General features: G+C 69.9%; 1 protein-coding gene across 1 annotated transcript; it reads right to left on the reverse strand.

Moving 5' to 3' along the window:
• Window positions 1-1,957: 1,957 nt before the first annotated feature.
• Window positions 1,958-24,535, reverse strand: JAG2 (jagged canonical Notch ligand 2). The gene is made up of 26 exons (XM_061159557.1): window positions 24,470-24,535; window positions 23,949-24,299; window positions 16,730-16,787; window positions 15,084-15,335; window positions 14,373-14,433; window positions 11,288-11,418; window positions 11,082-11,201; window positions 10,842-10,955; window positions 10,544-10,657; window positions 10,316-10,429; window positions 10,189-10,235; window positions 9,903-10,073; window positions 8,943-9,093; window positions 8,515-8,667; window positions 8,328-8,441; window positions 7,934-8,047; window positions 7,713-7,826; window positions 6,845-6,961; window positions 6,386-6,413; window positions 6,189-6,274; window positions 5,710-5,823; window positions 5,501-5,616; window positions 4,964-5,212; window positions 4,326-4,457; window positions 3,535-3,691; window positions 1,958-3,302 (listed from the first exon to the last, which is right to left on the reverse strand). Exons 1-26 carry the CDS (start codon window positions 24,533-24,535, stop codon window positions 2,827-2,829), a joined length of 3,720 nt encoding a protein of 1,239 aa, XP_061015540.1. The 3' UTR covers window positions 1,958-2,826.
• Between the last annotated feature and the right edge of the window lie 1,753 nt (window positions 24,536-26,288).

Here is a 26,288-nt window from a genome sequence, read left to right on the forward strand (position 1 = left end):
CCAGACCCGCAGCGTCTGCAGATCCCAGCTGGAGCCAGTCCAAAGGTGCCGCCCGCTGTCTTCTCAGGGAGACCCCCGCCTCCAGGCCCACACCCCGAGCCCTGTGCTGCTTTCAAGCCCACAGCCCTGCAGGCCCCGGGAGGCCCAGATCCTGTTTGGTGAAGAGGCTCCCCAGGCGCCGTCAGGCTGGGCGGGGAGCAGGCGTTGAGGGGCACTAGGAGGGGCCACAGCCTCGTGAGAGAGGAGGCTCGTGCAAGGCTGCTGCAGGGCCAGGGTGCCCTGGGCTGCTCCTGGACTCCACGTCCACTCCCCACTGGCCACGGCATGACGCTGCTCCACACCCAGGCTGGCGGAGGCGCTACAGGGGCCCAGCCGGTCTCGGGAGATGTGGGGCCCAGCTGCGGCCCCCGTGAGCCTTCCTTCGTCTGAGCTTCCTCACTGCGCTGCTGACCCGACGGCCTGCCTCCACACCCAGGAGAGGACTGGGTGCTGGCAGAGGCAGGCGGAGGGGCCTGGTGAAGCAGAGGGCAGGGCCGGCAGGGCACGGGCCTCCCTGGGGGCAAGGGCCGTGCCATCCGGGCTGCCGTTCACAGCCCGATTGGGAGCGGTGGAGGCCACGCTGCGGGTGAGAACGAGCCCCACCATCCAGGAGGGGGTGCCCGTGTGGCTGGCGGTCTGAGCTGGGCCTGGAGAGGCACGTGGACAGGCCTGTCCCTACCCGACCGGGCATCAGGCCACCCAGGCCAGGCCTGAGTGGGGAAGGGAGCTGGCAGCAGGCGGGGAGGGTGGGCAGGCTGCATGTGCACACGCGGGCGTGCAGCCTCCCCAAAGCCAGCAGTGTCCTGTGAGCCCCCCAGACCCAACAAGGTCACAGGGTCCCCCCAGAATGTGGGGGGCCACTGGCACTGCCCGGGGCCACGTCCTGATGGCCAGGAGGGGCCGGCTATCTCCGCCGCCGGCCCCTATCTGCACGCCCACCTCCAGGGACACCCTGCTGGGCTCTGACCACCAGCCCTGCCCTGCCCTGCCCTCCCGTCTAGGTGCTTCGGGACCATTCTTCCCCGACCTCTTCACAGCACAAGAGGCTTCTCCTCTGACCTCTTCTTTCTTCAGCAGCGTCAGAGTGGCATTCAGTTTTCAGTTTGGAAGCAGCACTTTGTCATTTCTAGAAACTCCGCTCGTTTCTCTTCAAATCTGCTTAGCAGGGCGAGAGGTCTTGCTTGAGCATACCCAGCAAACAGGATTTGTGCTCTGGGTCTGGGCGTCCGAGGGGAGCCTGCAGCCCGCCAGGCCCCTGACGGCTCTGCTCCGGGGGCTGGGGCCCCCATGGGCCAGGGTCTGGACTGCGGTCTGTCCGCCGGCCAGCTTGGGCAATCACTCACAAGGAGTAGAGAGCTCCAGGACAAAAGGCGCTCACGTGGTTTCTCCCAGGCACCTGGAGTCCTGACTTACATAAACACAGTGGAAAAGGAGGCTGGAAGCTGGCGATCTTTCTGGTGGCGGTGAGCGCTCCACAAGCATGAGCTGGCGTAAACCGTGACAGTGAGCAGCCTCACCGACGGGCACAGAGCCAGCCCGGCCCACCGCCCCGAGGCCACCGGGCTGAGGCCCGATTTGCCCAGCCTTTGGAGCCAGGAGCCAGGAGCCACGCACATCCTCGCCCTTGGGCTGTCAAGCTTGGATCTCATTCCTTGAAATCCTGACAGCTCCTCATTGCTAAGCGACTTTACACCACTGACAAAGCTCTTTCCACGTGTTCTCAGCTCAGACCGGAGGCAAAGTGCCTCCATCGCCCCATTTCCAAGAAGGCAGCTGTCAACCGCCGGATACCCATGTGTTCACAGACATGGGGGACCCCAGGGGACCCCGAGGTAAGGGTCCCCCGCGTGGCCCACACCCCGCCCCCCGCTTCCCGGTCCCTGTCCCGCTCTGCATAACAAAGGAACAGCACCTGAAGAACAAGGGAGGCCAAAACATTTAAGTTATTAAATCAAATATACAGAGTGATTCATTTAATATGTACATATGTACAGAAATGCACTTTCACGAGGAGGGGCGGCCGGGGCCGGCAGGTGGGCAGCAGCCAGTGCCCGTGGCGGACGTTGCCAGTCGCAAGGGAGAGTCCGTGAGAAGGCACTTGTCACAAGCGTCAGCACTGCCGCCGCCCCGGGGGACGGAGCAGTCAGGAAGGGCACTTCTGAAAGCACAGTTGAGAGATCTCTGGAGCGAGCGTTGCGGGCAGAGCGGGCGAGGCTGGCGGGCCGGAGGGGTGGGTTTGCCCGCGGTCTCAGGCCACACCGACCGCCATGGGCCCCACTGGCGACCTCCAGCCCCACTACAACCGCAGGCGCCCCCCGACAACCATGGGCCACGCTGGACACTGTGGGTCCCACCGCCAGCTGCAGGCCACGCCGGACGCCGTGGGTCCCACTGGCTCTTTGGCCTAGAGCCACGGCCAACCCAGATGAGGAATAAAGGAAGATTCTGTAAACAGCGCACCACCTCTGGGACGAACGTCTACGGACCTGGGGAGGACACACCCCCTCACTGTCTCCTGCCACACGCACATGTGCAGCACCCGGGAACGTTACAAAAATAGCAACTCTCCAAGAATACTCCGTTGTTTTCCGCCTGACAGTTATCGAATAATTTATACAAGGCTAAAGAAACGTAGAAAATAAACATTTGTTTTTTTGCTTTTGGTGTTTTTTCTTTTTTACACAAAATAAAGAAACTATGCACACGGCCGCGGCCTCCTGTGGTCCGGTGGGCGGCCTGGCGCCCAGCGAGGGGTCCCGAGCCCCGGCCCGGCGGGTGGCCACTGTCCTACTCCCGGCTGGCGCGGCGGGCAGCGCTGACGCCCCCAACCGCGCGGTTGTCCACCTTGGGGCCCGAGGCCCAGCGGGCCGGCCGCCCAGGCGAGCGGCCGGGGTCTTTGGTGAACTTGTGCGCGAGGAACTTCTCCGCCTCGGGAGACTCGTCCTCCCCACGGCCCGGCTCCTCGTCCTCCTCCTCATCCCCGCCGCCCGCCGGCCCAGGCAGCGCCTCGCCCACCCTGCGTGGGGGCGGCGTGAAGTTCTTGCAGGGGAACAGCGTGTCCTTGGGGCCGCCGGGGCCGCCCGGCCGCTCGATGGGGTTGCGGATGGGGTTGAGCGGGGCCCACTGGTTGTTGGGGCCCTCCTCCCGCGGCAGGCGGCTCCTCTCCCGCTCTTTCCTGCGCTTGCGGGTCCACCACACGCAGACGACCACGCACGCCAGACACAGCACGCTGAATACGCCGCACAGCACCATCACCAGCAGACCTGGGGCGGGGGCACCGTCAGGGGGCCGGACGCCTGGTCCTTCGGCCCGCGGGGACGGGCAGGGCCCCAGGATTGGGGCTGGGCGGTGGGGAGGGCTGGGAAACCTTCGCCGGCAAGTGCCAGATGCCACAGCCCCGCCCCTGTGAGCCTGAAGGAACCACACCCGCTGGCCCTGGGCCCAGGCGGCACGCCTCTCCCGCTCAGCCTCTTCCGCTCAGCCTCTCCCACTCACCGGTGGAGGACCTGCCCACGACGACCGTCTCCACCTTGACCTCAGTGACGGCCAGCAGCAGAGAGCTGTTCCCCCGCTGCGTGATGGCGGCCACGATGGCGTGCGCCGCGCTCTGGATCAGGCTGCTGTCCGGCAGGTCTCGGGCCGGGCTGAAGGACTGCGGCAGAGAACAGTGGTGAGCGGCCGCCTGAGCACGCAGCTGGCAGTGGGGGGCCTGCGGCAGCTGGGACAGTGGGCCTGGCCCTGCCTGCAGCCCCAGGGAGTGCAAGACTCCTGCCCCGGCCAGCAGGTCCCCGACAGCGGCGAGGGGGGCGGAGGCGCCGCGGCCTCACCGCTCGCAGTCCCGGAACAGCGCCAGGGGCTGGGGGACCGGGGCCCTGGGGGGCCTGAAGGACGACTCTGGCAGAGGCTGGGGGCGCCCTACGCTGGGCAGGCCATGGGGAGGTGGCCATGGCCCAGTCTGCACTCCCACAGACCCGCTGCCCCTCGGCCCTTCAGGGGGGTCCCAGCCCCAGCCGGCCACGCCCGGAGTCCTGAGGGGGCCACAAACCCTCCGCTGCCCTGATGCTGGCCCAACTCGCCTCCAGCAGGCAGCCCCTGCCACACCAGCACCAGCTCCCTGAGAAACCACCCTGCCCGTCCCCCTTCCCTCCCCGCACATCCTGAGCCATAGCCCCACCCGACCCCCGAGGTGCCGACTGACAGCCCATCTAGGAGCACGTTCACAATCGGACCCTGGGGGGTGCGGGGGAGGTGCAGAACAAAGGCGGCCGCCCACCGGCCACACTCACCATGGCCACCTCCACTGCGCTGGCCTCCGAGAGCGGCCGATCACAGAGCAGCACAAGCAGGCGGTCCCGGGCCACGGCCCTCGTGGCCGGCAGAGCACGGATCCCGGAGCAGATGGCGCCCACAGTGGTGCCCTGACAGACAGGCAGGGTGAGCAGGGGGCAGTAACCGGGGCCCTGAGGGTGTCCACCCCTCAGCGTGTGGCGGGACACCCCCGATGGCCTGTCTGGGGGAGCAGGGACCCTGGCTTCCCACGGCGGTCCTCAGCCCCACCCAGAACCCAGACGGCCTCCGTTGGCAGGGCCGGTACCGAAACTAGAAGGCCTTACGGGCAGAGATGAGGGTGGGGTGAGAATGTGCACGGAGCCGCGGGCTGGCCCCGGCCTCCCAGGAAGGCCCCCTACAGCCCAGGCCCCGGGAACAACTGGAAAAGCGGGCATCTCGGCCCGGGCCAGCCCCTCCTGGCCACCCCCGAGCCCAACGCTTCATCTCATGCGGCCACATGCAGACAGGCTCCCAGCCTCCCTGAGCCCATGGGGCCGGGCGGCCAGCAGGGCTCTCGAGGCGTCTGAGCGGCCGCAGGAAGGAGGCCAGGGGTCAGGGCCCTGCCCCGGCGTGTCCACTGGGGCGGGCCGCTCACCTGGGGCACCTGGTCACGGTTGAAGCGCAGGGTGAGACGGGCACAGTTGTTGTCCAGGTGGCCGGAGCGCGGCTGGCACGGGGTGCTGGGCAGCACAGGCTCCTCCGCTCCACACGCCCCCCAGGCCGCGCAGGGTGGCTGCAGGCACTGGCCCGGGGCCTTCTCCAGGCACCGCTGCCCCGGCGGGCACTGGGCGCTCAGGGCGTCCGGCCGGCCAGCCAGCAGGCAGGGCTTCTGGCCGCACCACACCTGGGGGGCACACGGACGGGACCCGCAGACACACGCACCATGCGGGGAGAAACACACTGCTGATCATGAGTCCACGGGTAGGGCACCCCCTACCCCCCCAGGGTCCCCCCAGTGAAGGACCCCCAGCAGAGCAGGGTGGCCCACATCTTCTGGGGCCAGGCTCACCCATTCCCCTCCCCTCCTGTACCCTCCCAGGGTGAGCAACAGGGTTGAGGGTGAATGACGGGGACCCCAGACCCAGGGCTCAGAGGCATCAGACCCGGCAGGGTGGGCGGACAGACCCCACACCTTGCTGCAGTCCCGGCGGCCATCCAGGCAGCGGCAGCTGTTGCAGTCCTCCACCCAGGAGCTCCCGTGAGGGAAGGGCACGCCCTGCGACCAGCAGGACCTCCCGAACACGATCACTGTGGGCAAGAGAGGTGGGGCACTGTGAAGGCCAGGCTCCCCCGGACGCCCCCAGCCCAGGCGTGGCCTTGCCGGCGGCATCCCCCACCTACCCTCCTGGCACCGCAGGCCGGATCGGCCAGGTGGGCAGCTGCAGCGGTAGCCGTTGATTTCGTCCACACACGTGGCCCCGTAGGCACAGGGCGAGGACTGGCACTCGTCGATGTCTGTGGGAGAGGAGCCGGGCGCAGGGTCAGCGAGGCGACGGTTTGGGCAGCAGGGCCCAAGCGGGAAGAGCAGCCCTGGCCTTGGGGGGCCCCGTGGGGCCTCTCAGCTGGGCCTGAGGCCGCCTCACTGTCACCGTCTGCCTCTGGGAGCCAACGGCCAACCCAACCTGGGTCTGCCCCTGGCGGGGTGCCCCCCAGCCAATGCTGGCAGGATGCAGACAGGAGAACTGAGGCTCAGACTGAGGCGGGACGTGGCTGTGACCACACTGTGCCCTGAGGTCCGCAAACGCAAATGACCCCAACAGCTCCCAGAGCGGGGACTCTGCAGCCCCTCCCACCCGGGGTGGGGGCCCCCAGCCCCTCACTGATGCGGCAGTCAGGACCCGCAAAGCCAGGCGCACACTCGCAGCGGAACCAGTTGACGCCATCCACGCAGACGCCACCGTTGTAGCTGCAGGGGAGAGGGCGAGGGTCAGGGGGCCCGGGGCAGGCCAGCCCCTCAGCCAGCCCACGACCAGGGGTCAGGGCGCCTGGGGCAGGCCAGCCCACCACCACCACTCACCAGGGCAGGGGGTTGCAGTCGTTGGTATCTGTGTTTGAGGAGAGAGAGGACGGTGAGCCTGGCATTTCCCACCTGGGCACCTGTCCGTGCTGGGTCGGGGGTGCCCCAGGTGGCAGGGAGGGCAGGCGGACTCTGCCATGTCTACACCAGCCCACTGCGCCCAGGCTGGAGGCTGCGGGGCCAGGGCGGCTCTGGGAGGACAGCCCATCCTGGAGGTCCGCTCGGAAAGTGGGGTGTGTGAGGACAGTGGCTGGCAGGAGACGAGCCAGAGCCAGCACCGGCGGGAGGAAGCTCGGAGAAGTCAGAGGGCTTCAGCTGGGCTTCCGCAGTTAAGCGCAAGGGGTGGGTCAATGGGGCAGAGTTGGCGGGGGACAGGACCAGGAAGCAAGGGACAGGGTGGGCGCACACCAGCCCATGTCCACAGCCCCACCCTGGTGGCCCCCTCCCCCCCGAGCTCACTGTGGGTGCAGGTGCGGCCCTCCCAGCCGTCCCGGCAGATGCAGGAGAAGGAGTCCCCACTGCCCACGCAGGTGCCCCCGTTCACGCAGGGGTTGGGCAGGCAGCTGCTGTTCTTGGCTGCAAAGGGGTCAGAGGTCAGGTAGCAAGAAGAGAAGGAAGCGCTCTCACCCGAGCCAGGCAGACCCAGGGTCCCCACCCCACAGCTCAGCCCAGACAGTGGGGCAGACTCGGGGTCCCCACACCTCGGCTCAGACAGCGGGGCAGACCCGGGATCCCCACACATTGGCTTAGACAGCGGGGCAGCCCTGGGGCCCCACAGCTCGGCTCAGACAACGGGGCAGCCCTGGGGCCCCACAGCTCGGCTCAGACAGCGGGGCAGCCCCGGGGCCCCACAGCTCGGCTCAGACAGCGGGGCGGCCCCGGGATCCCCACACCTCGGCTCAGACAGCGGGGCAGACCCGGGATCCCCACACATTGGCTTAGACAGCGGGGCAGCCCCAGGGCCCCACAGCTCGGCTCAGACAACGGGGCAGCCCTGGGGCCCCACAGCTCGGCTCAGACAGCGGGGCAGCCCCGGGGCCCCACAGCTCGGCTCAGACAGCGGGGCGGCCCCGGGATCCCCACACCTCAGCTCAGACAGCGGGGCAGCCCCGGGGCCCCACCCCACACCTCGGCTCAGACAGCGGGGCAGCCCCGGGATCCCCACACCTCGGCTCAGACAGCGGGGCAGACCCGGGATCCCCACACCTCAGCTCAGACAGCGGGGCAGACCCGGGATCCCCACACCTCAGCTCAGACAGCGGGGCAGCCCCGGGGCCCCACCCCACACCTCGGCTCAGACAGCGGGGCGGCCCCGGGGCCTCCTCACCGACAGTGCAGGTGCTGCCCTTCCAGCCCGGGGGGCAGGCACAGCGGAAGGTGTCCCCACTGTCGTAGCACGTGCCGCCGTTGCTGCAGGTGTAGGCATCACACTGGAACTCACCTGCAGGCACACGGCCGCTCAGGGGGTGCCCAGAGCTGCGGGCGGCGCCCCAGCAGGCAGTGCAGTCCCCGTGCAGCCCCGGGGGGCAGGGCGTGGCAGGCACTCACGTGAGTGGCATGTCTTGCCCTTCCAGCCGTCATCACACACACAGTAGAAGTCGTTGACCAAGTCGAAGCAGCGACCGCGGCTGTGGCAGGGATCGGGGAGGCAGTCGTTGGGATCTGGGGGCGAGGACGCCGGTCAGCGGGGGGGTCCCCGGCGTTCAGGGAGGGCTGCCCGGAGGAGGAGGGTGGGCCAGAGAGAGACAGACGGGCGGGGAGGGAGAGTGTGTACTCCTCTGCCCCCCACCCCCCACATGTTGTCCCAGTCAGCGGCTCAACACTGGAGCCGCCGGCCGGGCCGCGCCCGGGCCTGCGCCCAGGCAGGGTGTGGCGCGTGGCGCGCTCAGCGCTGGGAGGTACAGGCCCTACGGCCAAGGGCGGGGCAGCGCGGCCCACTCACTGGTGTCACAGAGCTCGCCCTCCCAGCCGCTGGGGCAGAAGCAGCGGAAGGCGTCCACCTCGTCGATGCAGGTGCCCCCGTTGCGGCACGGCTGGCCCAGGCAGTCATCGATGTCTGCGGGAGGCGAGCGTGAGCTGCGGCCCGGGGCGGCCCAGCCCCCTCCCGGCCCTGTTCCACGGCCACTCACTCTCGTGGCAGTAGGTGCCCGTAAAGCCGCTGTCGCAGACACAGGAGAAGTTGCCCCCGGGCTGGCTGATGCAATGTCCGTGGGGGCCGCACACGCCAGAGGGGCCCATGCCGGCCACCCTGGTCCCCGCCTCGAACCCGCAGCCATCGACCACTGCCACAGAGACAACAGGGGTCAGCCCTACCTCTGCAGAACGCGGCCACTCTCGCCCCACCTCTCGCCGCAACCTCACTCCTTCAGGCCCAGCCCACACCGCACCCATCCCTTTAGGCCGCGACCCCTGCAGGCCCCGCCTACCGTACCCACCCTCGCTGACCCCGCCCACAACACTCACCTCTACAGCCCCGCCCACTGCACACACTCCTGCAGGCCCCGCCCACAAGCCCCCCCTTGCACCTGCTCCTGCAGGCCACGCCCACCACACCCACCCCTGCAGGCCCCTCCAGGACAGGGCGCCCGGGGCTCGGAGCAATTCTTGCCACCCAGGTCGTCTGGGCAGGCGCAGTAGTAGTCCCCCTCCAGGTTGTAGCACCTGGCCCCGTTCTGGCAGGGGCTTGGCTCGCAGAAGTCGATGTCCACCTGTGGGGTGGGGGCAGCCATGAGGGTGCTGCTGGCACCGGACGATGGGCCAGGGCTCATGTCCCTACGAGCTGTCCCCGAGACCCAGGCCCCACTCAGACCAGACAACCAGGCCTCTGCAGCCGGAGCCTGGAGGACAGCCCGGCTCAGCCCAGTCTGTCCGGACCCCTGGCTAGACGGAAACACCTGGGCGGGCCAGGCCCCGCCCCCGCCCCGCCCCGGGGCAGCCCTCTTCCGCGGCCTCCCAGGGCGGCATCCGGCCTTCGCCCCTCCCACTGGCAGGAAGGCCGGCTCACGGTCCAGCTGTGGGTCCTTCTGAAGAACCATCCCAGGCTCCAGGTTACAAGACAGATCCTGGTGCTCACACCCCGCAGCCCACTCATCTCCCGGGTAAAGACAGAGCAGGCCAGCGAGGTTGGAAGCGTGAGCCTCTCCTCGTCGGACCCGAGTGTGACACCCCCAGCCCACCCCAGGGACCCTCTTTCAGGGGCCCGCAGACTCCACCCCATCAAGGCCACCTGCCCTGCATCCGCAGTGAGAATTAACCAAGGCAGAGGGTAGCCAGCGGACCTGCCAGGCCTCCCAGCAACCCTACCAGGAGGGACTGGTCCTGACAAGCTGGGACCCTGGGCCTCTCTCCAGGCCCTGCCCAGCCAAGCAGCCAGGACTCTGGGGCCGGGATCTCGGTCTAGTATGGAGCCTGTGAAAAGCTGCAGGGCCAACCCCCACTGTGGCCCCTCCTGGGCACTCAATGGGCCACCCGTGGCAGTCGCTGGGACTGAGGGGCAGGCAGCACGCGCGGACCTCACCTCGCAGAGTGGCCCTGAGAAGCCCTGGGGGCAGTGGCAGCGGAAACCGTCGATCAGGTCCTCGCAGAGGCCGCCGTGGCAGGGGTTGCTGGCACACTCGTCCAGCTGGTGCTCGCAGTGCCGGCCCCCAAAGCCCCGCGGACACACGCACTGGTAGCCGTTCACCAGGTCCTGGGGGGGAGCAGGGCAGGGGGTGAGCCCCCCGCAGCCGCCCTCAGGCACCTGCAGTCCAATGCCCGCCCCCCCCCCCCCCCCCCCACCGCGCCCCGAGCGTGCAGGCCCTCACCTTGCAGGTGCCGCCGTGCTGACACTGGCCCCGACAGTCGTTGACATCTGCGGGCAGAGGCGCGGGTCACATCGGGCCCGCCCTGCCGCCCAGCCCTGCCCCCTGTGGCCCGCCCACCCATACTGACTGATGTGGCAGTTGGCGCCCTTCCAGCCCGGGAGGCAGTCACAGTAATAGCCACCAATCAGGTTTTTGCAAGAAAAAGCATTAAGGCACGGCTTCCCTTCACACTCATTGGCGTCTGTGAACGAGACAGGGGAGGCGATGGGCCCGCAGCCCCGGCAGCACACGCAGCAGCCACCACAAGCGCAGCACACAGCCATGCACACGTGCCCCGGCCCGCGGGACCCCTTACCCAGCTGGCAGGTGGCCCCCACCCACTGCTCCGGACACAAGCACTCAAAGCCGTCCACCTGGTCCACACACGTGCCCCCCGCCGCACACGGGTTGGAGGCACACTCGTCGATGTCTGCGGAGAGTCCAGGGGGAGGAGCGGGGGTGATCACGGCGGGGAGGAGGGGGCAGCCAGCCCTCAGGAAGGAGTGTGCGCGCCTGGGTCTTCCCCTCCCTCGGGGATGGGCCGCCTCGCCCCTGCCCCCCTGAGCCCCGGGATGCAGGCTGGAGCCCCCAGATGCCCCGGAGCAGGCTCTCACCCAGCGCACAGGTGGGCCCGCTCCAGCCCGATGGGCAGTGGCACTCGAAGCCCGAGGGAACCTCGTGGCAGGAGCCCCCGTTGGCACACGGGTTGGAGGCGCAGGCGTGCTCGGCTGCGTGGAGAACCACAGGGGTGGGTGTGGCTGCCAGGCCCCCACCTTCTACAAGGGCTCCCCCACCCCAGTCCCCGCCGCACTCAGGCCAGAGGAGTGGGCCCAGCCACGGCCGCCCCGACGTACCCCGCTCACAGTTCTTGCCCGAGTAGCCATCAGGGCAGGCGCAGCGGTACTGGTCGGGCTCCGCATTGATGCACGTGCCCCCGTTGGTGCAGGGGTGGTGGCTGCCGCAGTAGTTCAGGTCTGGGGGCAGACGGGGTGCTCAGGGGACAGGCTGCGGCCCTCACGCCCACCCGCCCTTGGCGGGCCCCGGCCCCGGCCAGGCGCACCTTTGTTGCACAGCAGGCCGCCCCAGTTGGTCTCACAGGTGCATTGCCAGGGCTCCACGCAGCTGCCGTGCACGCAGCCCGGGTACGGGACGCACTCGTCACAGAACCTCCCCTGCCAGCCGTAGCTGCACCTGCGGGAGGCAGAGAGCTGGGAGACCCCACAGGTGACCGCACACCCCGCAAGCGGGGGCCACGCCCAGGGTGGCGCGGGGACATGGCGCAGCGTCACGTGGCCCCCGGGGCCAGCGGCCGCAGCCTTTGAACTGGAGCAGCCCCGCCCGCACGTCACGGGCAGTCCCGGCCGCTGGCCGCACACAGTCGGCCGCAGCTGTCCAGTCACTCCTCCGGGAGCTATTTTGGGACACAGCCGGAGCAGGGCCCCCAGAGAAGGCGCCAGGCAAGGAAGGCTCTGTTGGGACCCCGGGAATGAGAGGGCCAGGTGCTGCCAGGGCCGGCAGGCCAGCGGGCACAGGCCTCCTGCTGCCGGGAACGCTGGGCACAGCCCACGACCTCACCTGCGACTCAGGGGCAGTCACTCTCTCTCTACGAGGCCCCAGTAGGGGTGCATCTCACAGACGGGGACGCTGAGGCCCATGGGCTGTCCCAGGCCAGCCCCGTGAGAGGCCAGATCCAGGGCACTTCCTGACCCGGGAGGAGTCACCCACTCCCTGGCCTCGAGAGACCTCTGGGCTCTCAGGCCGTGACCCCGGGAGCCGGCCCTGCCCGCGCTGTGGGCCAGCATCCTCTCCAGGAAGTCCTTCAGGAGGAGGCGCAGAGGGACTCCCCGGCCATCAGCACAGCCCCTCCGAGGGCCCAGAGCCCCAGGGAGAGAGGCCGGCACCCTGTGCTAAATGCCCTGGGGCCCACCTGGACAGGGCCCGCAGGGGACCCCTCAGAGCACTCAAGGGGTGACGTCCACACCATCATCCGTCACATGGATTTATTTTTGTAAAAGGGAAAAGGCACGGCCCTTCCTGGGCTGCCGCCGACCCCCCAGCACCCAGAAGGGACGCCAGCGGTGCAGGACAGGGGACCGAGGCTGCCGAGAGGGATTCAGCTGGCCGGACACACGCACAGAGCAGGGGGCACCGACCCGGGCCCCACACCCCCACCCAGGCCCCCCTCCAGGTGAGAGGGGTCCCCCGGGCGTGCTCTCAGCCCTGGGTGGGGCCACCTCTGCAGGCCCCCACGGCCCTGGCTTTCCTGGCCTGCGGCTCCAGCAGCTCGGGGAGGAGGCGGCAGGAAGGCACGGCCATCTCCGCGGCATCCGGTGGGGGTTGTCCTGAAACCTGAGCCCAGAGCCACGGGCAGCAGCTGGGCCTCACCCACGGGGCCAGAGGGAGGCGAGCGGGGCTCACCTAGGGCCCTGTCCGGGGAGCCCTGCGTCCCCCACCGCCTCCCCGCAGGGCCCACGCAAGCAGAGGAACACCAGCCTCCCACCCACCCAGGGCCAACGGCTCAGCACCAAGATCTCCGTGTCCAGGGCCGGGCCGGGCCCCAGCCCCGCCACTCACAACCCGGCAGGGGCACGTCTGCCAGACTCCGGGGCTCGTGCCCGGGTCAGAGGGCAAGGCTGCAGGAGAGGCCTGCCCCAGGTGGAGAGCAGCCCTGCACCCCTTCTCCCACACGGAGGGTGCTCCTGGGGCGCCTGCCCCTCAAGATGGGAGCCCGCCCTGGGCCAGGGCCCCAGGCACCTCTCAGCACCGCTGCTCTGAGACAGCCACTCAGCTCAGCTCAAACCCAGCAGATGGGATGGCCGGGCAGGTGAAGCCCTAGACACACCTCCCCCTCCCAATGCCAGGCCCCCGGGCAACCTGCCCGCTTCCCTGCCCGGGACTGGAGGGTTCGCTCCACTCACCCCCTCCCAAGCCACCACCACTGCTGGATGAGCAGAGGGTCCCCCCATCCTGGCTCCCAAGCACCGCCCTCCCGGCCAGAGTCAGCGGGGCAGCTACCGAACTTCCCTGCCCGGCGTCCTTATCGGAAAATGCACCCCACCCCCCAGGGGGGAACGTGACGAGTCATACCCAAAGTGGGGAGGAGGCTTCCCTCATGCCCTGCTCCTCTGTCAACTGGCAGCCCCCGCCAAAGGGCTTTGGCCCTGAGGGCGTCCGCCTGGTCCCCGGGGCCCAGCTCCCAGGCCATCGGCAAGCACCCAGCGCCCACTTGGCTCCCGCCCTGTAGACAGCCTCTCTATAGCTGTCCCCCACCCCCTAGCCGTCCCCTCAGCCGCCCCCCACTCCTTCTGGCCCCCGCTCCTTCCCTCCCACCCCGACCCTGCCCAAGGCAGCAGCGATTCCACTGCCCCCTCAACCAAGGTCCGGTGCCCGGAGCCCTGGCTCTCTGGTTCCCTCTGAGCCCCCGCCAGCTCCTCATTGTCCACCTGCAGCAGTAAGAGCCCCGACCGGCGCCCCCCGGACCCGCCCACCCCGCCTGCACCCACAGGGCCCACGTGTATCTCGGGCCAGGCTTCCCCCCACAAACCCAGGTAGGGTGGACGTCACCTCCAGGTCAGCAGCCGCTCTCTCCCGCCCGCTGCGCCTGGGGCCGCCCTGTGTCAGTGGCTCAGGGTACCGAAGGCTCAGGGCGCTTGAGCCCCACTCTCCTACCCTGGGACGCCCGCAGGGGTGGCCCTCACACCCCCACCCCCACTGGACAGCAGCCTCTGCCTCCCGGCCCATCCCTGCGCGGCCTCCTGGCTCCCCCACGCGGCCGTTGCTCCGGTCTTTGCACTCCACTTTGCTCAGCTCCAAAGCTCACAGCAGCGCTCTTCTCTTCCCGAGGCTCCCCCTGGCCCCTGGGCCTCTCCCGCCCCCCACCCGTGGCGAGCACCACCCTGCACCGCCTGGGCCGCGCACTCCTGCCCTGGGGCGGCTCAGCCCAGACCAACCCACCCGAGGTGCGTGACGTGAAGCAGCCCTGCCCCGCGCCACGGGGCACACTAAGGGCACGTGCGGCCTGCACCCACGGCGAGCCGCACAGGAGCAGGGCCCGTCCCACTCACGTCTGCTATGTGCAGCCAGCCTGGCGCGGGAGCGAGAGTGGGCGCTCGGGAGGCAGAGAGGAGCTGGCGCCGGGCACTCACCTGCACTCCCCAGGCACGGAGCAGCCCCCATGGAGCAGGTTGCATCCTTGTTTACACACGGCTGCAAACGGAGAGAGCAAAGACACCCTGCAGCGGCCACACCGCACCCCGCGGGAGTGACACAGGCCCTCGGGGCGGCCCCCCGCGGCCACGACACCCACACCCGGCCCTCCCGGGCCCCCGTATCCACGACAGCCACACCCGGCCCTCCCGGGCCCCCGTGTGGTCCCCCGCCCTCTGCACGGCCCCTTGAGTCCACGACAGCCACACCCGGCCCTCCCAGGAACCCCGCATCCACGACAGCCACACCCGGCCCTCCCAGGCCCCCCACGTCCACGACACCCACACCCGTCCTCCACGATGCCCCTGGGGCCCCCCGCATCCTCCACGAGGCCCCCTGCGTCCTCCATGATGCCCCCCGGGGCCCCCGTGTCCTCCACGATGCCCCCCGGGGCCCCCCGCGTCCTCCACGAGGCCCCCCGCATCCTCCACGAGGCCCCCCGGGCCCCCCGCGTCCTCCACGAGGCCCCCCGGGACCCCCGCATCCTCCACGAGGCCCCCCGGGACCCCTGCGTCCTCCACGAGGCCCCCCGCATCCTCCACGAGGCCCCCCGCATCCTCCACGATGCCCCCCGGGGCCCCCCGCGTCCTCCACGAGGCCCTCCCGGGCCCCCCACCCGGCCTCCACGAGGCCCCCCGCGCCCCACTCACCCTCCTTGCACTCCGTGCCCATCCAGCCGTCCATGCAGGCCTTGTTCCCATACTGGTCGCAGGTGTAGTGGCCGAAGAAGTCGTTGCGGGGCCGGCAGAACTTGTTGCAGCCGGCGCTGTAGTAGTTCTCGTCGCAGCGCACGCGGATCTGCAGCTCCAGGTGCGCCACGTGGCCGCTGAAGCGCAGGCTCTTCCAGCGGTCCTCGGGGTTGATCATGCCCGCGTGTGACACCCGATCGATCAGCAGCTCCTCTGGGAGGGGGGGCGGCAGTCAGTCAGCCAGCAGGGCCACCGCCCCCCAGAGGCACGCAGCCCGAGGAGACAGCCGGCCCTGCGGCTGGGGGCCAGAGCCGGGGCCAGCAGGGCCCCAGCCGGCCCTGCAGGAAGCACAGGGCCGGGGCCTGCCGCCTGCTCCCCGCAGCCCGTCCCGCCCCCCACGGCCCGTCCCGCCCCGGCTCCGAGTGCCTTTCCCGCTGTGGTCACGGCCTCCCTGAACCCGAGACCACGGACCCCGCAACCCGAGGGCTGGGCCTCCCTTCAAGCCAAGCTGCTGCGTGGCTGGAGCTGGCAACCAGGTCACGGGGGTCTCCCTACACACGTGTGCCGGTTCAGGAGACGGTGCAATAAAAGGCTAAGGACCTTCACCCCGCAGCTGCAGGTGCGGCCAGGCCCCTCTGCAGGGTCTCGCTCTCCTTTGGGGAACCTGCCGCCCCAGGCAGCCTGGGCCCGGGCCCACCCGGCTCCCCAGCTGCCCCTCCTGCGTTCCCACGGCATCTCCACCGCTGGGACCCGGCTCGGTCTAACCCAGCATCCACTGCCCATCTGACGCGGCCCAGACGCAGCGCGTCCAGCCCGCGCTCCAGCCCATCCCCACGATGGCCTCTCTGCCCCGTGGCTACCTGGTCAGCGGGCCCCGGGCCTCGACCTTCAGGGTGATGAGAACCCCGCCCACCCCACAGGCCACCCCTGGTCTCAGCACCCCGACTGCCACCCAAAGCTCCCCACCTGTCTCCACCCTGGCCCTGCAACCCGCCCTCCACGCGGCAGGCTGAGCAATCCGCCTCGGAGAAGATGCTGGTGTCCTCACAGGGGCCACGCGGCCTCCACGAGCTGACCCTGGCCCACTGACCTCATGGCTACCCCTCCCCTGCCCACGGACCCCGGGCTGTTGGCACTTGCTGCTCCCTACCTGTCCGCGGGGAACCTCTGCCCATCACCACAGGCCCTGCGGACTCCGTGCAAGGCGGGCCAGCCAGCAGCAGAGCCTCCAGGGAGGCCCACCAAGGCTTTTGCCAGGGCAGAGAGGGGCCCACGCAGCCAGAGCGCTCTCAGCGGTGACCCACCCCACTGAGCCACGGCCGGGCCCCAGAAGACCGGCCCGGGGTCTGGGTATCAGCAGGAGGTCAGAGGAGAGCTGGGGACGGCCCAGGTGCGGGCCCTCGGCGGGGACGCAGGCCCCCCGTCAGAACACGGGCAGCACAAGTACGTTCCGAGCGCAGCGGAGCGTCCTGGCGGCCACGGCCAAGAGGGGACTGCAGAGCCCTGCAGGGCGGAGGCGGCTCCCTGCTGTGTGCCCTCCGCCCCAGGAGCCCGGCTACGCACGTGCCTGCAGGCAGCCCCCCGGGGACCCCCAGGGGCTGACTCACCATCCGGGGTGGTGTCGTTGTCCCAGTCCCAGGCCTCCACGATGAGGGTGAAGGAGCGCTGTGGACGCGGGGAGGGTGGGTCAGGCTTCCCCGCCCACCCCAGCCCGGCCCAGACCTCGAGATGACCCCCGGAGGAGGGATGCTGCCCCTCCAGGTCACAGAGGCTCAGGGACCAGGACTCCTGGCTCCTGCAGCCCGCTGGCCAGCCAGACCGGGTCAGGATGGAGGTCAGTGTGCAAAGGAGACACAGCGAGCCGCACGGGGCAGCCGGCAGAGGGCGGACACAGCTGAGCGGCCTCAGCCTGAGGTCCCCGGGGGGGCTGGGCCAGAGGAGGTCACATGGGAGCCCAGGGTCCTCCGAGCCCGCCGGGAGGGTCAATGCCCAGTCACCAGGCCACAGGGGCGACCTGGGTGGCCCAAGCATTTGAGCTGCCCGCGGGGTCCCTCGGGGGTGGGATTCAGAACCTGGGGTCGGCATCCACCCACCCATACGGCGAGCTCACAGCTAAAGGGAACGTCGCTCAGGTGTGTCCGACTCTTTGTGACCCCGTGGACTAGACGGTCCGTGGAAGTCTCCAGGCCAGAATCCTGGAGTGAATAGCCATTCCCTTCTCCAGGGGATCTTCCCAACACAGGGATCGAACCCAGGTCTCCCACACTGCGGGCGGATTCTTTACCAGCTGAGCCACCAGGGAAGCCCCCAGTGAAGGTTCAGGAAAAGCGGCCCCACTTCACAGATGGGGAAACTGAGGCCCAGGGACTGCCGGAGGCGGCCTCAGCACTCGCTGCCCCTACCGTCTAGCCCAGTGCCCCAGGCAAGGGATGCGGTGAGTGACAGGGTGACATCCCAGGGCAGCCCAGGACCACCCTCTGTCCTCCCCTACCCTGCCCAGGTCTCCCTGCCAACCCTCGTCCCGGCCCCCCACCGTGGCTCTGCACCCTCACCACACAGGACCAGCTCCGAGCGCGCTGACCACCAGCCTCAGCCCAAGCCACAGCCGCCCGGGGCCCCCCTCGCAGCCTCAGCGCCCCACCTCCCGAGCCCCGTGGCCTCCTGCCGGCGCCCGAGCCCAGCACCCACCCCGCCTGCCCCCCAAGGCACGCCCAGGCCCCCCAGAGCCCCACTGTCCACGCACGGCCCCTCAGGGACCCTCCTCCCACCCTGGCCCACGCTTCCAGCTGTGGTCACTTCCTGCCCCCCAGTGACCAGCCTCAGGGCCCAAGGCACACGTGCCCACCCTCACCTCCGCGGCTGACGCTGCCCAGAGCCCCCCCACCCCGGCAGCTGCCTCCCAGCACCCCTGGGTGACCCCAGCACCTCACCTCCACCAGAAAAGACGGGCAGGAAAGAGGACGCCATCGTCCAGCCTTCTAAACCCCACCCCCAGGGTGCCAACCCCAGGTTCTGAATCCCACCCCCGAGGGACCCCGAAACCCCTGCCCCCTGCTGTCAGTGCCCGCCGCCAGGCCAGCAGGCCCGGCCCAGGCTGCCCGCCTCCTTCAAGGGTCCCCAGCAGCCACCAGGGCCTCCACTCCCCCATCCACAGGAGCCCCAAAGAACCTCAGAGCTCTGTCCACGTCTCCTCCACTGCTCAGAGCCTTCCTGGGGCTGCCCACAGCTCCCGCGCTCCCCACAGGCACTGAGCCCTTGCACACATGACGCCCTCCCTCTGCCTGGAATGACCCCTCGGGCCAGCCTTCCCGACGTCAGTCCACTCCCGGTGCGGCTGTAGCACCCAGCTCCTCCCCAGCAAGCACTCACTTCACTCATCCACCCACCCACCCACCCATCCATCCATTCATCCAACATCCACCCACCATCCATCCATCCAACATCCACCCACCATCCATCCATCCAACATCCACCCATCCATCCATCCATCCATCCACTCACCCACCCATCCTTCCATCCATCAACTCACCCACCCATCCATCCATTCATCCATCCATCCATCCATCCACCCATCCATCCAACATCCACCCACCATCCATCCATCCAACATCCACCCACCATCCATCCATCCATCCATCCATCCATCCATCCACTCACCCACCCATCCATCCATCCATCCACTCACCCACCCATCCATCCACCCATCCACTCACCCACCCATCCATCTATCCATCCACTCACCCACCCATCCATCCATCCATCCATCCATCCACTCACCCACCCATCCATCCATCCACCCATCCACCCACCCATCCATCCATCCACCCATCCATCCACTCACCCACCCATCCACCCATCCATCCACTCACCCACCCATCCATCCATCCATCCACTCACCCACCCATCCACCCACCCATCCATCCATCCATCCATCCATCCACCCATTCACCCATTCATCCAACATCCACCCATCCATCCACCCACCCATCCAGGCATAGGCCTGCCCCTAAAGACAAGAACCTCTCCCGGTGGATGGTGAAGCGGTAAAGGGGGTTAGGGCAGGCTTTGGGGAGGGTCCTTGGGAGGAAGCGTCCCAGACAGGCAGACCACAAGGCAAGGCCTTCGGCTGGAAGAGCAGCGATGAGGGGAACAGGCCTCAGGGTCAGACTGCGGGGCCACTGGCCCCTGTGCCAACCATGGTGCCAGCGCTGAGCAGAGTGGGTAGCTGCCAGGTGGGTGTGAGAGTGTGGGAGGGGGCAGGGTGGGGCGCAGGGCAGGCAGAGGAGTGCCCCGGCCCCAGGGTGCCCAGCCCATGGGGCGTCAAAGCCCACCTCCCAGCACCTGCGCTTCGGGAAGCAAGGAGCTCCTCATAGCTCCCAGGAAACCCCACGCCAGCCACCCAGGTAGGGTTACCACCACCTTCGCCAGCACCCAGGGCTCCGGTTACCTGCCCCCGCGGGGACATGCGCCCGCCCGCCCGCCCACCCACAAGGGCCCCGCCGCCCGCCAGCTGGGCTCCTGCACCTGGGCGGCAGGGAGGCACCCGGGGAGAACCTGAGCTGGGGGGTGGGGCGCCGGGCTGGGCCTCTGCCTCCTCCCGGCTGGCCTCCAGGACTCAGTCTCCTCTCTGCAAAGACCAGCCTTCCGTCCCAGGGCCGAGCCTCGTGGACTGCGGGCCGTCTGGGCCTGTCCCTACAGAACAGGAAGCCCCCTGGCCAGGCGCAGCTGGGCTGCCAGCCTGCCGACCTTGAGAGGCCCCCCCAGCCTGCTGGCCCCCGTCCCTCTTCCAGAAAGCCCACCCCGACCTGCCTGCACCAGAACCCCATCCCGACCGTGGCTCCTCCTGGCCCACCCCCAAGGCCAGGTCCCAGCCTGCGGTCTGACCCCCAGAAAGGACGACGGGCCAGCCCCAATGGCACAGGGCAAACACGGGGCCCGAGGCAGCCCGGCCCAGGGCACCCCAGGCCCAGGAGGCAGCACTGACTGCGGAGCCCAGGTCGGCGGGTCCCACCTGCTTCCTCTCCCGCAGACCCTGCATCCGAGCCCGGCCCCCTGTGAAGCAGAGCGGGACGCTGGCGCCAGGAGCTCTCAGTGAAGATACGTTTCCTGAAACCTGAGCTTTGCAGAGGCCCAGGTCTCTGCCTCCATTGTCCCCGTGGAGGACTTGGGGGGGGTCACCTCCCCCCAAGCTGCTGGGCCCGGGTCGGGGGGGCACGGCAGGAGGACTAGACCGCAAGCCTTCCCCACGGGAACCCGGACGCCCACGCTCCACACCGGGGACCAGCCAGGCCGTGCCTGAGCGTGCCCAACCAGCCCACCGCAGCCAGCAGCCCACGGCCTGCCAGCACCTCGTCACACACACCGGGGAGGACCACAAAGTCGAAGATCAGACGGACCCTGGTCACAGTAGGGTGTGTGATGGGGCCTGGGGCCGCGAACTCTGGCTCAGCTCAGGCCTGAGGATTACAAGCATTTGTCTCCACCAAGGAGCCCCTCACTGGCCCAGGCTGCCCTAACCCAGATACGACCCCTTGAGAGGGTTCCTGGAAGCCACAACCCCTCCAGAAGCCCCTGCCCAGACCCCCCAACAACCTCCCCCTCCCCACAGTGAAGCCTTGCTCTCAGCCTCGCCCCCTTGGGGCCCAGGGACAAAGCTCCAGCCCGTCTCTGAGTGCCCACTGGCTGGCACTGCCCGTCTAGGGCCCCTCTTTGCCCAAGAGCCCCACCCTACAGCCCCACTACCAACGCCTGGGCCAAGACCCCTGACATCCGAGGCAGGTGAGCACCCCCCTGAGCAGGACCCCTGGCCCCTGGCACAGGAGGGAAGGGAAGGTGAGCCCTCACATGCGTACAAAAGAGGCAGCAGCCCAAGGAACCGCGTGGGGAAGGGGCCGGGGCCCGCCTTCACCCCACACCAGCCGCAGCTCCTCGGGGGGCAGGGAGCACATGGAAGACGCCGTCTCACACTGTCAAAGGCAGCCTCCAGGGGTAGACCCTGGCCCAGCCCACCTGGGAAGGGGGCTCATGCCAGTGTTCGCATCCCACCAGGCCTCACCCTCGGACATGCAGGCCTTTGACTGGCCCAAGCCCCCCCCACGCCCCTGAGCACCGCGCACCCCCAAGGGGCTCCGGCTCCTGGTTCTCCTCACATTCCAGCCCACCCGAGCCAGCAGTCACTCCGCAAACCCACACTGCACACACCAGGATGGGGCCAGGTCCTGGGGTGTCGGAACCAGAATGTGAGCCAAGGAGGCAGGCACGGCCTCCGGCCGGGCAGCAGGCCCTCAATCAGCGGGAGGCCCCCAGGGCCACGCCACGCCTCCATCAGCCAGGCCCCCCCAGGCCCCTATGAACCCCCACTAGCCACTGACACAACCAGGGAGGGCACACACACACGTGATCAAACATGGCCTCCACCCTGCTGGCTATGGGCCAGCCGCCAGGGCCAACAGGGTATCATCCATCTCCTGAGGGACCAGTAGGACACCTGGGGGCATCCGTTGGGGGATCAGGAGAGGAGGGGAAGCCCTACACCAAGACTGCCCCCACCTCCCCTCACCCAAGACCCTGGACACACCCCTCTCCAGAAAGCCGAGCCTAAGTCCAACCTGAAACCACGGAGAGCAGACAGCACGGGCACTCCAGAGCCCGTGAGGCCAGGGACGGGCGCAGAGGGTCACCCAGCCTTGCCTGGGCCACCGGGATAGAGTGAGAAGGCAGTCGGGGGGCGGGGGTCAGGGCTGGCTGAGGGTCACTGGAAGGGCTGGAGAGTGCAGAGCCCAAAGTAGCTCCCCGTCCGCCCTCTCCAAAGCCAGGGAGAGGTGCAGGCCGGCTCCCCACACTCCTGGGCCCCCCAGCCGTCTCCAAGGCCCTGCTCACACGACCTGCTCCAGGGTCCTGGACAGAAGCCCCCACGCCCCGCCCTCTCCCATGACGCCGCTGAGGCAGGGCTCAGCCCCCTTCGCGGTCCCCAGGGGCATAGTGGGCGCACCGCGTTCCAAACTCGCCCCAGCTCACGGGATGGAGCTGGACTTGCAGGGGGCAGAGGTGGTGGAGCCACAGAGGCGCTGCCGGCCGAGCGGAAATACCAGGGCACTGGCATCACCGCACGGGCCACGGGCCCGGCAGCCAGGCCACGCTATCCGTGGGGAGGGGGAGATAGGAGCGGCCCTCCAAACACACAGCCACCCCACTGCCCCAACCCCACCAGGGGCTAGGCCACCCGCCCCTCCCGGGTGCGCCCAGCACCCGCCCCCGGTCTGCAGGCCCCTGCCTGGGAGACCCGGGCCTGCCCCGTCCCATTCCACGCCTGGCCGGCCGGTGGGACCGATAGCACGAGGGACACGTGTCAGCCCGCCACATTCCTGCAAGGCCTCCCTGCCCCCACGCCCACGGCTGCCAACTCGAGCAGAAAACACATCCTCAGGTAGCGATTTCGAACCGCGCTGGCCCGGGCCCAAGCGCAGATGACAGGCTGTGGGCCCTGCTCAGACCTGCCTGCCGCCCGCTGCGGGGGCGAGGGGGCTGGGCTCATCCCAGCGCCCGGGGCCTCCCAGCCTGCCCCTGCCTCCCGCCTGTTCCACCCCAGGGACACACTCCCCACCTGCGGCCTGGGGGTCCAGGGAGACTGCAGAGGCCCCAGGCACACAGGGGCAGGGCTGTGGCCAGGGGTCAGGAAGCAGGGGGAGGGGGTAGCAGGTGAGGCCTCCTGGCCCAGGATACGGAGAAGATGCCAGCTCAGGGCTCAGAGCTGGGGGGCGGGGCGGGGGGGCCCAACCTCAGCCTGGCCTCCACCCCCAGTCTCTTTCAGAACCACAGCCCCAGGTGGACATGCTCTTGTGGCCTCCCAGTGGCTGATCCAGCCAAAGGTCCTTGGTCAGAAGAACAGTCCCTCAGTCACAGCCTGGCATCCTGCTCTGGGCACTGTCCACACACAGACACACCCCAGCTGTCCGGACCTGCCCCTGCACCCTGAGACCCCACCTAGCGGGAGCCGCTCTCCTCCCTGCCCCCACCCACTTCCCCGCCCGCAGCACAAAGACCCGGGAGGCCAGGCTTCGGGCCACATTGGGCAGCAGGAGGCCTGGCCCGCCGCAGTCCCCACCCACTGGGACCCTGGACAGCCCACTGAGATGGACCGCATCCCTGCCAGCATTCCCAGGCCCACAGCTCCTGTCTGACAGGCGGGCCTCAAGCCCCTTCTCCAGAAAGAACAAACAAAACGCCAAACGCAAGACAGGAAGGTGCTTAACAGAGAATCACCGCACCAAGGCCCCTAGAGTCTTGCCCCCCGGGTCTGGACCAGCGGCAAAGGCTGCCACCAACCCACAAGCATGAGATCCCTCGGCCCCCCGCCCGAGCAGCCCCCCACCCCCACCCCCGGGCATCCAGGAAACGGCAGGGCGGGCGCAGGCTGGCCACGGGCCCGGGCGACTCCGCCGGGGCCTGCCCCGGACCAGCCCCAGCACGCGCGGCGCACATGCCTGCGCGGCCTGCCCGGGCCCGAGGCTCCCGGCCGCGCCTCCGCACCCAGACAGACACGCGCAGGGCGATGCAGGCACACGCCGCGGGCCGCCCCGCACGCGGGCCGCGGCCACCCCGCGGCGCCGCGACCCCCCGCGCGCCCACGTGGCCGGGCGCGGACCCCGGAGCAGGCGCCCCCTGCCGGCCCCGCCCCGCCGGGCCCGGGCGCGCGCGGCTCGCCCGCGAAGCCGGGGCCGCAGGTGCCGGGGGGCCGGGGGGGCCTGGAGGCCCGGGGGGTGGCGGGCAGGGCGAGGCCGGGGACCGGGCACCCGGAGAGGGCAGCGCGGGAGAAGCAGCACCTACCGGCCAGGCGAACTGGAACGGGATGACGACGAGCCCGGGGTCCTGGTCGCCGCCGGCCCGGGCCCGTGCCCGCGCCCGGTCCCCAGCGGCGCCCGCCGGCGGCAGGTAGAAGGAGTTGCCGCCCAGCACGGGCGTGGCGCCGTGACCGTAGCTGCAGGGCCCCGTGGGCGTCACCTTGGCCTGGTACTCCTTGAGGCACACGCGCACGTACGTGTCGCACTCGTCGTGGCCGCAGCCCCCCGCGCGCGTCGTCCGGCCGCCGCCGTCGCAGCAGGCGCCGCTCAGCAGCTCCCCGTTGGCGTTCCGCAGCGCGCTCAGCTGCAGCTCGAAATAGCCCATGGGCCGCGCCGCCTAAAAATAAGGCGGAGGAACAGCGTGGGGAGGCGCGGGCCGGGGTCGCCCGCCGCGCGCCCCGCCCCCGCCCGCCGCGCCGCCCCGAGGGCTTCCGAACCGCGGCGCCCGCGGGCGGTGCCGCCGGCCCCGAGGGCGGCGCGAGGCGCCCGGTCCGCGCCCCTGCTCACCTGCACGCAGAGCGCCAGTAGCAGCAGCAGCCGCCGGGGCAGGCGCCCCCGGCCCCGCGCCCGCATAGCCGCCGCGACCCCGCCCGCCGGCCCGCCGCCGCCGCCGCCCCTGCGCGCCGGGCCCCGGCCTCCCAGCGCCCGCGCGCCCGCCCGCCCTCCGAGCGCCGGCGGCAGCGGCAGCAGCAGAGGCGGCGGCGGCGGCGGCGGCGGCGGGCGGGGTCGAGGCGGCGCCGCGCGGGCGCGGGCGGCGGGCGCGCGGGGGCGGCGGGCGCGCAGGGGCGGCGGCGCTCGGGCTCGCAGGCGGCGGCGCTCGGGCCCGATCCGGCTCCCTCCCGGCGGCGGCGGCGGCGGCAGCGGAGGCAGCGGCAGCGGCGCTCCGGGCCTCGGCTCTGCGCGCCCGCGCTGCGCTCGCCCGCAGCCGACAAGTTCGGGCCGAGACTGACAGCTCGCTCGCCCATTCGTCACCCGCTCACCTGCATATGCATGAGGGGGCGGGGCCGCTCCCCGGGGTGGGGCGGGGGGGCCGGGGGCGCCCGGGATTTAAAGGCGGCGGAGGGCGCCTCCTGTCAGCGCCCTGGCCCGGCGCGCGCCTCGCTGGGCGGCCGGCTGCCGGGCGGCGGGGGCTCCGCTAGCGCCTCGGTCGGAGCCAGGAGAGCGGGACCCGGCGCCGCAACGCGGCCGCAGCTCGCCGGAGCCCTGCCGGGTCTCCGGAGCCAGGGGGTGGGGCGCCCCCTGAGGTCACCGCCGCGGCCCCCTCCCACCGGTGCGCCGCCGCCGCGCTCCTCGCAGTCCCAGGGGAGAGGCTGCCTTCTGCACAAATCAGGGCTCTACCCTACTTGGGGCGGGCGCGGCCCTACTACGCGCCCCCGCCCCCGGGAATACCTCCCCCCGCCGCTCCCGCCGCAGGGGGCGCTGCTCCCCTCGGACGCCCGCCCCCCCGCCCCCCGCCTGCAGGTCTGCCCGCAGGTCGGAAGCCACGGAACTAACGGCCTTCTGCGCAGCCCACGTCCATCTCTACTCTGGTGTCGGGAGTCGCCAGGCCGTACTTTCCAGGAACGTCCGGGATGGAGGTCGTGGTTTAGGCGCACATGAGGAGGGTGCAAATAAAGGACGGTGGTGCACGCCCCAGAGGACAGAGTGAGGTCCGCCCAGAGAGGCTACGGCTGCTGTCCTGGTCGCCAGGCCCCCTTATCCCACCCCTGTCATCGCCTTATTGCCCTCTGCTGGAGTAACCTCGCCTCACCTCCACGGAGTCATGCCGAGGCTCCGGGTCTCCAAACACCGCCTCCTCTCTGCCAAACAGGGTCCCTTCCAAGGCTAGAGATCGCCTTGGTCGTTAGGGATACCGCTTTGGTCCAAAGGGGTTTTCCCGCCCAACCCCGGGTAGCAGCTGGGCTTTCTTCCATCCCTGGCTCCTCCCACAAATTTGCCCGCGGCCCTGGTTTCACTGACCAGCCAGGGGGTCCAGCCCCCAGGAGCCTAAAGACCTGGGCCTGACTGCTCCCTCCAAACACCCATCCCGACCTGAGCCCTGCTCTAGGCTGGGAGGGGGCAGGACACAGGCCAGGACCCGCCATGCACGGCGACCCCCACCAAATGAGGGGATGTGAGCGCTGTTCACAGCCTTCCAGTTGCTTCCTGGGTAGCGGTTACCATCTCTGGGGGCAGGGGGTTCACGGAGAGAGCCCCCCCTCCCCCGCTCTGGTCCAGGGGCAGGGATGAAGTCCTGCAGGCCCCAACAGGGACGAGCGAACCCCTGTACCATTCCGGGGGCAGAGCTCCATCCTGGCCCTTGTCCGCTGCCTTACCACCCACTGCC

The sequence above is a fragment of the Dama dama genome, chromosome 13 (assembly GCF_033118175.1).
Source record: "Dama dama isolate Ldn47 chromosome 13, ASM3311817v1, whole genome shotgun sequence".
NCBI classification, from domain to species: Eukaryota; Metazoa; Chordata; class Mammalia; order Artiodactyla; family Cervidae; genus Dama; species Dama dama.